Source organism: Halyomorpha halys, unplaced genomic scaffold (assembly GCF_000696795.3).
Source record: "Halyomorpha halys isolate HHAL.00 unplaced genomic scaffold, Hhal_1.1 Scaffold21.1, whole genome shotgun sequence".
NCBI lineage: Eukaryota > Metazoa > Arthropoda > Insecta > Hemiptera > Pentatomidae > Halyomorpha > Halyomorpha halys.
Window position 1 is genome coordinate 1,921,260 of NW_027112014.1, and position 13,104 is coordinate 1,934,363.

The following is a 13,104-nucleotide window of genomic DNA, read 5'->3' on the forward strand; positions in this document are numbered from 1 at the left end:
TATATATATATATTTATTTATTTTTTTATTTTTGTATGAATGTGATCATCACTATTATTTGTTACCCAAGGTTGTGGCAGATTGGAATATTTATCCATAAAAAAAAAAATGTAATCTTCTCTCGCTCAACTAACGCTGGAATTTCCAATGGAATGAGGTACTCATTTTTTATGGATTGTGACAGTAAATAGGATTTTAAGACAATGGAAAACGACTAACGATAGTCCATTGAATCAACAATTTACTTTCAGCCTCCTTTAGTTATAAATTATTTTTAGAGAATTAGTTAAATTATATTGTTTTAACCATTTCTATTATTAATTAATTATTTTTTTAGGATAATGGACGTATTTCAGGAACTGAATCATATCTCGGAAATGACCCAGAATATGAGGTGATGAAATTATTATTATGGTTGAATAATTACCTATATCTAGTTAATATAGCACACTTTTTGTTTTTATAATAGATCTACCATTTATGGTCTTTTAATGTCATTAATTCCAATTTACTTCAACTTACAATAAATACAATAGTAACTTTCTCAACTAAATAAATTTGATGAATAATCACAATATGTATGCACTTGTTCCGTTATGGACTTACTCTGACTTATTGTTTAAATTTATTTTGATGCATGTTATATCTAGGTCTTGCAAAGTATATAAGAAAGGTGAGATTACATTTTATTATTCCAACTTTTAATTCTGTTGAACAATATATATTTCGCTGCTTTTCATGAGTTGTGAAACATCTTACATAATATCACCAATTATCTGTGTCATTACTGAAATACATAAGCATTTTAAATATACATTTTTTAAAATACTTATTACTCTTGTCATTTTTTGTATTATAGATATTTGTATCTCTTAGAACTAAATAAACGTATTATACAAGTACTCTAAACATTTTTTTAGATTTGCTGGTTAAAAAAAAAAATGAATAAACTTTGAATTAACCAAGTTATATTTACTTTAAAATTATGCAGTATTTAAAGAAAAGTCGAAAAAGAACACAGAAATAACAATATAAAAATTGCAATGAAAAAAGTGAAAAAAAGATCTTATATTATTAGTGCAAAAATATATTTACATAAGTGTTTAGGTTATTATAGAATGAATAGTAAAATTTCGTAATATTATTTTTATTTATATCTAATTCTAATTTTTCTTCAATAGACGGTTCCTTTTCACTATCGATTAGTGTCATTCATTGTATTCGATAACTACCGAATTCTTCTGAATGTAGATAGCTTTGTGAATAAGTTAATCTCATTTCTACTTTTTTTTGTTTTTGGTATCATTATAATTATGTGAATACCATAAAACATTTCCGTTTCGGTATGCCTTTCTTCTATGCGATTTTTCGACACACGTTAAGCAAGAAAACCTTGTTTTTTGTTCTATTATTCATAAAAATCAGCAACTTTTCATTTTTTAGTTGTTTTTTTTTTAATTTTTCAATCTTTTTACTATTCTTGATTAAATTCAACCTACTATTTTAAATATAACTCATTCTTGAAATCATGAATCATCTCTGAGCAAAAAAAAAAAAAAATTAATACACATTCCCAAATTTACGAATGAGGGCACCCTAAACGACATTCACTTACAATGCTCATGCCATCTCCTCTCAATTTTTAAATGAAACTATCCAAGCATAAAAATAATTTCATTAAAGATGATAGTAACTGTGAAATCAAGAAAAATGTCCCGGTCAGAGAATGGTTTTGAGAATTCATTTGTGAGCTATCAGGATTATAAAAAAAAAAAAAACTCGACCAATTTTTATTACGATTGGAATATACGTGTTATTAAAAAAAATTGATCCTGAAAAAATATAAAAAAATATTGATCCTGAAATAATTCACTAGAATATGGTTTTTGGAAGGACAAACATTTGCATGTAAAATAGCTATGGAAAATTGTTATTATAAATTTTAAAAGTTATTTGTGATGAATATATGTAATAATTTTCATATTAAACAAATTCATAATAATAATTTCATAAAATAGATAATAATTTAATACTGTATCATCAACATTTTCCAACATGTGTAACAACCCCCAGGATTATGCGGGGTGCCATTATGAAAATATTTTTTTAATATTTTACAATAAATTAAATAAAGACACATTTCCATTTGACATCAGAAAAAGTGGACAATGACAGATTTATGACTATAAATATTCGTTGTAAAAGTCTTACAAGCCAAAATATTGCAACCTACAAAATCCCAAATCTTAGTTTTTGTTAATTTATTTTTGAATAAACGGTGGTGAGTAATGAAAAATTAAATGATTAAACTTTGATTCCTTTTTTACGACTTCGCAAATTCATTTATTTTTTGAATAATTAATACTAAAGTCAAAATTCAATCCGACCCGGTTTTCAGCCGCCATATTGCAATGGTTTTATAATATCTGATATTTTATGCACGGTTTTAAACAAACAAACAACTTTGTTTTTTCGTTTTTATTTAAAATATTTTCAGTAAAAAACGCAGGCTAATATTTGTTAATAATGAAAGATATGTAAAAATTCGTCTATCAAAAAGTTAACATATCTAATTCTGAACATTTACTAAAATTCTAAAGAAAAATTTTATGAAGTTAATTTCAAATTTTCGCTTGTCAAATTAGTATTAAAACCAATATTTTCATTAAAACTTTAAATTATTTACTTGAGATTATTTTGTAATAATTATTCAATAATAATAAGCAATAATCCAAGGAATAATTATTACTCAACCGTTCTAGAGAGTTCAGGAACAATCTTTCTAATACATGTATTTATGTAATTTAAATTTGATGATTTTTGTTAAGTACATGAAAAAAATGTGTTGAAAGCCACTGCTTTATTAATTTTTGTTTGCTTATTTCTTGAAAGTAAAATTATTATAATACTCTCTAATGAGACTTAGGTTAATTAATTACTTTTAATGTTCAATTTATAGAAAACTATTTCCCTCTAATGAGTCTATCTCAAAGAAAAGGGGATCTTTCTTTATATTTATTAATTTATACAATTGTGGCATTGTTATTTTTAGAACGTCATGTTAATATGTTCTATTGACGCTTTGGGTATTGAAACTCTGGGCTCTTTAAGCTTTTTATTTATTAAATTTCTCAAAGATAAAAAATAAAAAAGTGCTCATTATGACACCTGATCATAGGAGAGAGCCGAACTATCTGTCGGCCTCTATGGCTCCATCGATCAGTCCACCCCAACCGACCTCTCCAGACACCGAGAGGAGCTCAATGGTGAACAATATCCTGCAGACTCTGGAGGAATTGCTACCGGAGGAGAGGAATCAGCAGCAGTTCATCAAGAATCCGTTCGACCTGCGTCTGCCATTGCTAGGATCGCCGAATCCCTCAACTCCTATGCAGAACGGGTCCGTCAGGGAAGGGGTCAGGACCTTAGACCACATGTTGCCGGAGTAAGTGCAAGAATTACTTATAATGATAATGGTTTAAAAAATAATTGTAATATAATATATAATTATAATCACTTTAAAATATTTTAGCAGAATGGACCGCTTTCATTAACAAAATTACACCCATTTCACATGTATCCGTTTTAAATTGAATTTTTCTCCCCTCTCACATTAGTGTTAGTCACATCTCACTTACATTAGTCAATATGATCACAACATGAAAAATCCTCTACCTGGGCGTGACTCTCGACAGGCACCTCACCTTCTCCAGCCACGCCAGGGAGAGACTAAAGCAGGCCTGGCAGAAGTCGCATAGGCTCTACCACTTGCTTACTTCACAACAAATCGCGCTACGCCTGAAACTCGAGGTATATAATATAAGGCCTTCATACGTCCAACGCTGCTCCATGGTGCAGCACTCATGCGACACCTCTACAAGACTACGCTCTCCAAACTGCAGAGTTCTGGCTGAAAGCCTGTGCCAAACCATTTATTCCCTGAGATCGCCCCTCCACCAATACAAGAGGTGGCAAAGCATTGTCCCCTTGGTCGACGTCCTCGCCTTGGGAGGGACTTCTAGCTCTGCAGCCTGAAGTCATCACTTCAACACCACCAACAGGAATAGCCCCTCCCTATTCCTAGTGAGCATCCAGGCAAACATATGCCATCATTGTTGACACCGCCTTCAGCGGACCCGGCAACCATTCTTATAATGCCATCCCGGCAAAACAAGAAGTTGAAATAGCCGGTATATGTATATATGTGTATATTTGTAAATGCCTTTTTCTTTGCTCCAGAAGGTAAGAAAGAAAAAAAACATGAAAAAGAAGGCGATAGGAGAATTCTTCCTTTTTGCATTAATTTATATCAAGATCCACTGAGTTGATCACACTTTTTAACTGCTCTTCAAGATCATTCATAGGTACTGGGATGACATTCATATTGTCCTTAACGTACCCCCACCGGGAAAAGTTTCAAGCAGTGGGATCTGGGGATCTTAGAGGCCATTTGAAGAGAGCACGGTACTCAGCAATCTTGCGACTAATTCATCGTTAAGGCACAGTTTCATTCAAAAATGATTGTAGTGCTAAGCTTCAATGGGTTGGTAATCTATCTTGCTGTATCTAAGTCACCAGAATTTTACAGTAAAAGACAAATAAGGTTTCCTCTGGAACAAGGAAGGAAGGGGGACACGACAACAATAATTCCATCGGGTTTGTTGCATATCGTGAAAAAGCATAAAAATAGGTTTATTCTTTTTGAAAGATCATTTATATATCAAAATTTCAATTGTTGCATGGCAATAAATATCTTATGATGTTCAATAACAAAACCAGGAGTATTCACCAAGCACTGGCGAAGTTAGATAATATGGTTATAGTTCTTTATTATCGGCAAACGCTGAAATAGGATTGGTCTATTTTAACATACCAGTTGAAAATAAAATAAACTGATACTGTTACAGAGGATGGCCTAAAAGGAGCTGTTCTATCGATATGGTGATAGGCGACCAATAATAATATTTATTAATAATGCAATAATAACATAATGCAATGTTTAGATTAATTAAGAAAATTGACATAATGGACTGAAGCAAACTGCAGTACAGTCTTAAGTAAAACCGAAACCGCCTCGTTACTGACAACATCATTAGCCCAGTTGAGGATTTGGTACAGTCTGGAAAGGTATTGATAGAAGAGTAGACAATATTTAAACACTCTTTAACATCTGATCCTAGACAATAGGCGTAGACACTTAGGAAACTTTGGAATATAATGTCATATGCATACATGAATGATCAGTTTTTACATAACACAGATATTGTTGTGACTGATTCGTACTGAGGCATACCGTTGAAAAATTGTGAAACAGAATATAAAAAAGTTTATATTTGTTCTCCTATGAAAATCAGACCTGTCTGGACATACAGAATTGAGCTTTGGGCTCCACTGAACTATCTAATTCCTCCCGCATCCATCCCTTTAATTAAAAATTTAAAATTTAAAATCTTCCGCAAAATCTTTGAAGCTATTTAATACGTCACAAATAAACGCATCCATTAAAACCTCAACATCCAATTCGTTGTAGATTTGCCCCGAGATAGATATAGCTCCTTTCGTTTTTAAATCCTTAACCAACCGAACCCATTAATTCTTAATCTCTTATCTTCCAAAAATGCAAAGAGTTGATATAACGAGCACATATTATTTAAATATTCTATTTATTTTAGTGATTTAATTTTCTCTTTTAATCCAATTATTATCAATAATGCTATCAATTTTAGCAACTTTCCCCAACAATTGACCCAAGAGGTGCCTCCTCTTCTGCAGCCATCCCGAGACTCTTCTGTACTGCAAGAAAGACAGATAGAACTAACAACCGCCGTGCCAGAGGTCACGCTGGAACTTCCTCAGGACACCAACAGCAGTCCTCCTCTTCTAGAAAGTCGGAATTCCTTGTAAGTAGACCAATAAATGTTTGTTATTCATAAACAGAATGTTCGCATGTGCTTCTAAATACTAATCGGTTAAACAAAAAACAAAGGATAGGATTTTAAAACAAAGGTTTATCTGAAATTGGTAGTTGTGTGGCAATATCGGCATGCACCAAAGAGGGCATATTTGTTGTGCCCATTGCAGTCATAAAGAAATTTGAATCAAGAGTTAAATAAATGATCAATAAAAAAAATTATGCATTTTGGCAACATCTAAAATTTAATCAATAATTGCAAAAACCCCAAGATCCCACCTGTAATGGAGTTATTGTGAGAGCCGTCTAAAGTTGATGTAAGGTCCAATATAAATCTTCAATGTAGAGGCCCCCATGTCATCGGTGAACCAAATCTTTTTATTTATCACTCCTTCCAAAATATCAACCCTATCTGCGAACTGTTACAGTTCTCTCTACCTTTTTTTTTTATCATTCAATGCGGAACTTCTAACCCAATTTTAATTATTACAGACATGAACTTATAAGTGCAAGGGCCAGTACAGTCAGACTGGCAAAGGCTATTCAAAAAGATGTTTCAAAATATATGGCTTGTCGATCTTTTTCCTCAATTTAGGCGACAATCCATTACTAGCTTCTGGTCTCCTCAAGCAGCTTTCTCCAATTTAATCGGTGAAGTTAAACACTAAACAGCGTCCTCGAATCTTCTTCAACACACTTGGAAAAAACCTTCTCGATCTAGTGCCATAGATTTCTTGGAATCTCGTAGGTACCCACCTTATGAAATTCACTGCCCAGTATAGCCCACTTAGCTTGGTTCATCAGGCTCCTTTTATGAAGAGCAAACTTCTCTGTCATAAAACTTCTCCTTGTTATCACATCTTAAACTGACGAATGGCTTGTCAAGAAATAGTTAAAGGTAAAGATGGTAGTTCAAATTCTTATATAAGATATTTCTTGTAATCCTAATCGGATTTGAAGATAACTATTCTCCACAAACTGCGCTTTGACATCAGTTTTCTACTCGTTCATATGTACTAGGAACTAATCATTTACTATTGAAATTATAGTTCCTTTATTTATAAATCTTTTCCTTTTTTTCCCTAAGACATACTAGAAAGCATTTTGTATCTGGAAGCCCTGTACACTGTTCTTTTGAATTTATTTTCGTTTTGTTTTGTACTCTTTAGGCCTATAAACGTAAAAATATTCTTCCTATCCAGAGGACACCTAGGTGAGCTTGCTATAGAAAAATAAGCCTCAACCTTAGCCAGGGAATCATTCATCCTTATTCAAAACCTTCTACAACTTTTTCCCTTCCACTTTCACTTTGTGTTTGACGTTCGTACTATCCCTTTAGTAGTTATTACTGTTCTGAAAGCTAGCAGGGGATTCTTGCTGCGACCAATCTTTGCTGACTTGTAAGCTTGTTTATTACCAACATGGCTCTGTATCCATTACAAAGATATAATCCTCCCTGTTCTCCCCATGATGGCATATTTAATGAGCTGTTGTGGCGAGAGTTGGTGCTCATCCAGGGGCACGTGTATCAACTATGTGATCGCGAAAAGCATCATCCCCCTTGTCCATAAATCTTTGAAAAATCAATACTGTATAACGGTACAATTTAAGTTAATTTTAGGGCCACATTTACTTTCCAGACCTCAACGCATTATAGCAGCTAAATATGGAATTTAAAATGTAGTTAAAAAAATTATGACTTTTTTGTATATAATTAAATTTATTTTTCGAGACTGTTTTTATTAATAATCATGATAAAAAATATCCATATTGTCTCAACATGTTTATTCTGGCCATTCTCAAGGATATACATTAATTAATAATTTCAATTATAATTTTAATGATTAAATTATTTTTAAAAACATTCTGAATTAAAAATTATTCTACCTTATGTATAATATCAAAGCTAGAACAAAGTCATTAAAAGGCTTCGTCAAACATATACCTTAGTAAATTAATTATATTATTATAAACATTATGCACTAATTTATTAAATTTCATCATGTTGTGTTAAATTACCTATTTTTATCCTATAATTCACATATTATAATTTTATTCAATAAAATTTAAGCTAAATATTTCAATCTTATCAATCACTTAATCAACAATACATTTTTAACCTAATACACACATACTAGGGTTGGCATATCCTCATTATATTTCCAATAATTTGAAATATATACGTCAAATACCTTGGTCAATTAACCTATAAAAATTGATTATATTAGAGAAAAATTGCGTACTGATGTATTAATATTCATCATATTAAGTTAAATTACCTATTTTTATCCAATAATTCATTTATTATAATTTTATTCAATAAAATTTGAGCTAACTATTTCAATCTTATCAATCACTTCATCAAAAATACATTTTTAACCTAACACACACATACCAGAGCTGGCATATTTTCATTCTTTTTCCAATATTTCATTTTAGTTACGCATTCATTCGATTTTGTATTAAAACTTACCAAATTTAACTCAATATTATTATTTTATTTATACCAACAATTTGATCACAAATTAATTTCGATTAAAATTTCAGTAAAATGCTGTTTCAGGTTTATCTGATTTGAAATTAACCGTATAATTGATATTGTATGCTATATAAACAGCTTCCAGCATTCTTATTTTGAAAATATTATTTTATATAAACAAAAATATTGTATTTTCAAAATCAAAACTATGTTCATTTTTGGATATATGTTGTACCAAAACTTCAATTTTGAAAATAAAATTGTTTAACATAACATATTCAAAAGAAAAATGAAATAGTGGATTAAAAATAGGTAATCTAAAGCAGTATAACGAAAGTTAAGTAATTGATGCATAGTGTATCTCTAATTTAATTATGTTTTCATAGATTAATTGAGTAAGACATATTTTTGACAAAGGCAATATATCCTGTATTTTTTTATTGACATGGCAGAATGTTTTTTAAATAATTTTAATAATTAGATTGTAATTTTATTTACTTGTTGTATATATGTATATACAGTTGTAAATAACAATAAATAAATTATTAAAAAAAAAAATGATTGTAATTTTAATTTTTAATTATTAAATACCCTTGAGAATAGCCGCAATGAAAAGGACGATGGAGTTATAAGAAAATATACATGTTGAAACTATATGGATATTTTTTATTATAATTATAACTTTTTTTTCAGCATCAGAAGAGATTCTGAGCCCTTTGCACAAAATTCTACTGTTTTCCCGTTAGTTTAAACTAACGTAAAATATTTCTTATTAAATTATTTATCCTCCATTGTAAGTGACTCCTAAAACGTAAATAATTGAATATTAAAATATATAAAATTCTTCTGTTTTACGAATCAAATTTTCAATGGACTTCTACTTTTCGAACATTATTTTTATAGTAGGTTCAGCCTACTAAACAGTTCTGGCTTAAGAAATACCTTTCCTAATCTGTACTCTATAATATTCTGTAGCAATGCAGTGAAGCTTACGAACAGACATTTTCAATATATCTAGTTATACATCATAAAATTAGTTATAATAAGTTGTATATATGATATCGAATTTTATTACTGGATTTGGGTAGCTTCCTTATCCATATCTCACCTGTTATATTAAGGCTATAAAATCCCGTAGAATGGGCCATAATACTACCAAAGGTCTATGGTTATATAACACTCTCTACTGAAAACGTCAAGATGTTGATTCTGCACACACAGTGTACACTCGACAAAGCCCTTAAAATACCCATGGGTAGAAGAAGGCAGCACACTTCAACTTACATCATTGTACCTAAGTATTCCTTATTTTCAATGGAGGCTACGAAAAAAAAAATCGTCAAGTTTGGGCCTCATCCATCAAACACGTGTTGGTCTACCTCAATAAAAAGTTTAACGACATTGCAAGCTTATTTCAATAGCTATGAAATGCCGTATTGTATAGTCGCTTAAATGTTCTAACTGAAATTAGATATAAACCTCTTTCATCTGGGGTAAATATTTTTATTATTATGTCGTTGATTTATGAACTGAATTTGGTAGAATAATAATAAAATATCAAGGGCCAGCACTAGATATCAGATAACACTAGGTAGATGCCAAAGTAGCGCACCAAATTTTTTCTTAAATTATATATGATTCATAGTTACAGGTAGAAGGTAACAAGTTTTAATTTCGATAAAAATCAATTGATCATTTAGTATTTTTAGTTAATTACGACACATATCGTGTTAGCTTTTGGCCATAAAGGAGTGAACAGAAAACAATGCCAAAAAAAAAAAATTAAAAATTGGTAGATACGTCACTCTGGCTTTGAATCAAATATATCAGTTGACCTCACATGCTGCTCAAAAATATTAGCAGAAATTATTGTATAAATAAAAATTAATTAACGCATAACTTTCACTTATTATCTTACTTTTAGATGAGTTTAATCCTTGTTTCTTTCAAAACCACTTAATTGTACATTGAAACGACAATTGTAATCAAAATATTAATAGCCATTTTTGTGTAAATAGTAAATAAAGTGCTAAAATATAGTGACCGCAGAAAGTCTTTGTAATATACCAGAGTGTACCTGTCTTAAATTATTAATTTCAGTTCAGTACATCTTTTCGTATTTGAGCCAGGCTGTTCACATACACACACATACGCGATGTTACGATACTTGAATATCTTTTTTTTTTTTTTTTATGACCCCCTTCCTGGTCATTTCTGACATATAGGGGGGGGAGGGGATTATCTAGAGGTACCCAGCTATTCTAAACATGGTGGAAGGTAAAGAGTTTCATTTCGGAGGACCTCTACGAAACGAAAAAAGTCCACCCACCAAGCCACCCCAGTTCTCAGTCTGCTAAGACCTGCGCCTCAACCACCTGAGCTACGGACGGCTCATTACTTGGTTATCTGTACTCAGCTTACTTTCAAACGTATATTCTCATCGAAAAGTCGAATTTGGAATATTCAAGATCACAAAACTTCCCCTTTAAAATACACTCGACGTGCACAATATAGGTAAATGATTAATCCAAAATTTTTTCATTAACATCTAATTAATTCGTAATATGCCATAATTAGCATACAAGTAGCTTTTTACAAATAGTGCATGATTAGTGCTCATGATAGTTACAAATGATATGGTATGTAAATAATTATGCACGACAAAATATATTTAGATTCTAACTTTCCGTATTTGTTTTCTGATAGCTATAAATTTATTTAATTTAAGAATGAGATATAATTCATAATGAAACTTTAAACTTTGATTAAATTACTTGCATGCTTTATCTCAAATTAAAATTTCACACAAATATTTGTTACTATTAATCGTAATCAGAAGTCGGTAAATATGAAAACCAAGTATGAAAATGAAATTTTGATCATCTTAAACCTTATTATATCTCCCTAAAAATATTAGAATTAAACCATTCATTAAAAAAAACAAAAACCAATCTAAATGAAAATACATTTCATTTTGTACTTTTCAATTTTTGAAAACAGTTCATAAACTACTTCTTTAATTCCGATTATCTGGAGTTTTGCAAATATGTTTTTCTAAAATATTATTTTATGTGTCTTGTATTTTAAATAAGATTTCACAAAAGTCTTTCTGTACATAATATGTATTAAGGTTATTGAAGACATTTGATACAAAATCATAAAATCTGTTCTGTGAAACTTGAGTCTTAGTTGATTTGGTAATCTGTACGAAATACCTGACACAATATGATCATGGAAACATGTCATTTTTTTAGCAAGCTTCCTTCTTTCTCAGAAAGTTTCTGATTTTCTAAATGCACTGGATTTCTACGGATTCTGGGATGTCTGATATAAATACATGTATTTTCCCCCTCTAGATATGGACGCCTCTACCGCCCCCTGTTGGATTAAATGAGGTGAAATTTAGTACGTAGGGTCTTGGCAGAACAATACTACGGGAGGGTGAATTCAGCAAAGCTTCGTTCTATCCAAATATTTTTACGTCGTTTTGGGATTTTATTTACCTCTAAACCCTTAAGAATCTAGTGGGTTTAAAATCTGTGTGCGAATTGAGGTATTTTTAGACGCCTTTTGGGGAATTGTATATTTTTCCTCCCACAATCTCCATGAAATAAGGCGTTCGAAAAAAATTTATGTGAATTGACTAAATAATAATTATAAATAAGGGTAGTACTTGAACAGATCTCTTGATTCCTCTTTTTCCCATAATGCTCGCAAAACATTAGGATTTATTTTTTTTTATGGTGACATATATTTTTTTAAATGGTATAAATTGATCGATAATTTTCAGAGAAGATTCAACAAGGAATGATGACGCCGAGTCATTGAGCCAGATCAGTGTTGATATTTCCATGTTTGATACAACTCCAGAATATGAGAACATTGTCCAAGAAGTGAGAAACATGACCATCGACGGCAAACAGGACTTCAACTTCTAGCCTCATCAATTTCATCCTCATAAACCCTAATCTCTTTTTTTCCTTCTGCTGAAAATTTAATCTGAACCAAAGAAACGACTCATCGCCTATTCATGATTTGAACTAAAAAAATATATGAACTAAACGAAAAATATATATTTTTAATAATTAGATTTTAACAACAGCTTCAACATACAAAGAGAAGATATAATCATTGCTAGATGAACTTTTTTTTCTGATTTAGTATCGAAAAATGTTTGAATTGAACGATTACCAATGTTACCTTCAAAATCACTTTTGAATTTAATTTTCCTAGAACCAAAAAGAACCAATTACAAAATTTTAAAAAATCAAAAATAATTAATTATTTAAAAAAAATACTTTACCTCATTTAATACAAGCTTGTTTTGTTTAGGTACTTTCTAGGCTATGATTGAACCTTGTTGGAAAAGAATTGGAACTCTTGGAACATTGAATCAAACGGAGAATGTCAAATACTTTTCGAAATAAAATCAGTGAAAAAAGTTTTTTCAAGATCCAGTAAAGACATGAAGCTTCTACTTTTTGATAATTAATAATATTCTTATAAAATTTTCTACTTAAAATTGATAATTATTTAAAACCCCTCCTCCTATGAAAATTTGGTTCTTTATTCCCAAATATTAGATTCTATATTTGCAAATTTGGAACAAAATTAATTAACAAAATAAAAAACCATCTGAATTCTATCCATTTAGACAATTTATATTGCTATAAAATAAAATTGGCAGAACAAACTTCTAAAAAAAATAAAAATT

At 30.5% G+C, this 13,104-nt stretch overlaps 1 protein-coding gene across 9 annotated transcripts in view; it reads left to right on the forward strand.

Annotated features, from left to right (window-relative positions):
* The window catches only part of LOC106681800 (uncharacterized), a 52,862-nt gene that overhangs the window by 37,944 nt on the left and 1,814 nt on the right, over nucleotides 1–13,104 (forward strand). For 5 of the 9 annotated variants that reach the window (XM_014422318.2, XM_067049923.1, XM_014422345.2 and 2 more), the window contains 4 exons: nucleotides 338–394; nucleotides 3,179–3,445; nucleotides 5,727–5,900; nucleotides 12,181–13,089. In XM_014422318.2, the coding sequence (XP_014277804.1) occupies nucleotides 338–394; nucleotides 3,179–3,445; nucleotides 5,727–5,900; nucleotides 12,181–12,328 (646 nt within the window). In that variant the 3' untranslated portion in view covers nucleotides 12,329–13,089. Of the gene's footprint in view, nucleotides 1–337; nucleotides 395–3,178; nucleotides 3,446–5,726; nucleotides 5,901–12,180; nucleotides 13,090–13,104 lie in introns of those variants that run through there. The other 4 variants (XM_014422353.2, XM_014422362.2, XM_014422328.2 and 1 more) reach the window with 2 other exon arrangements.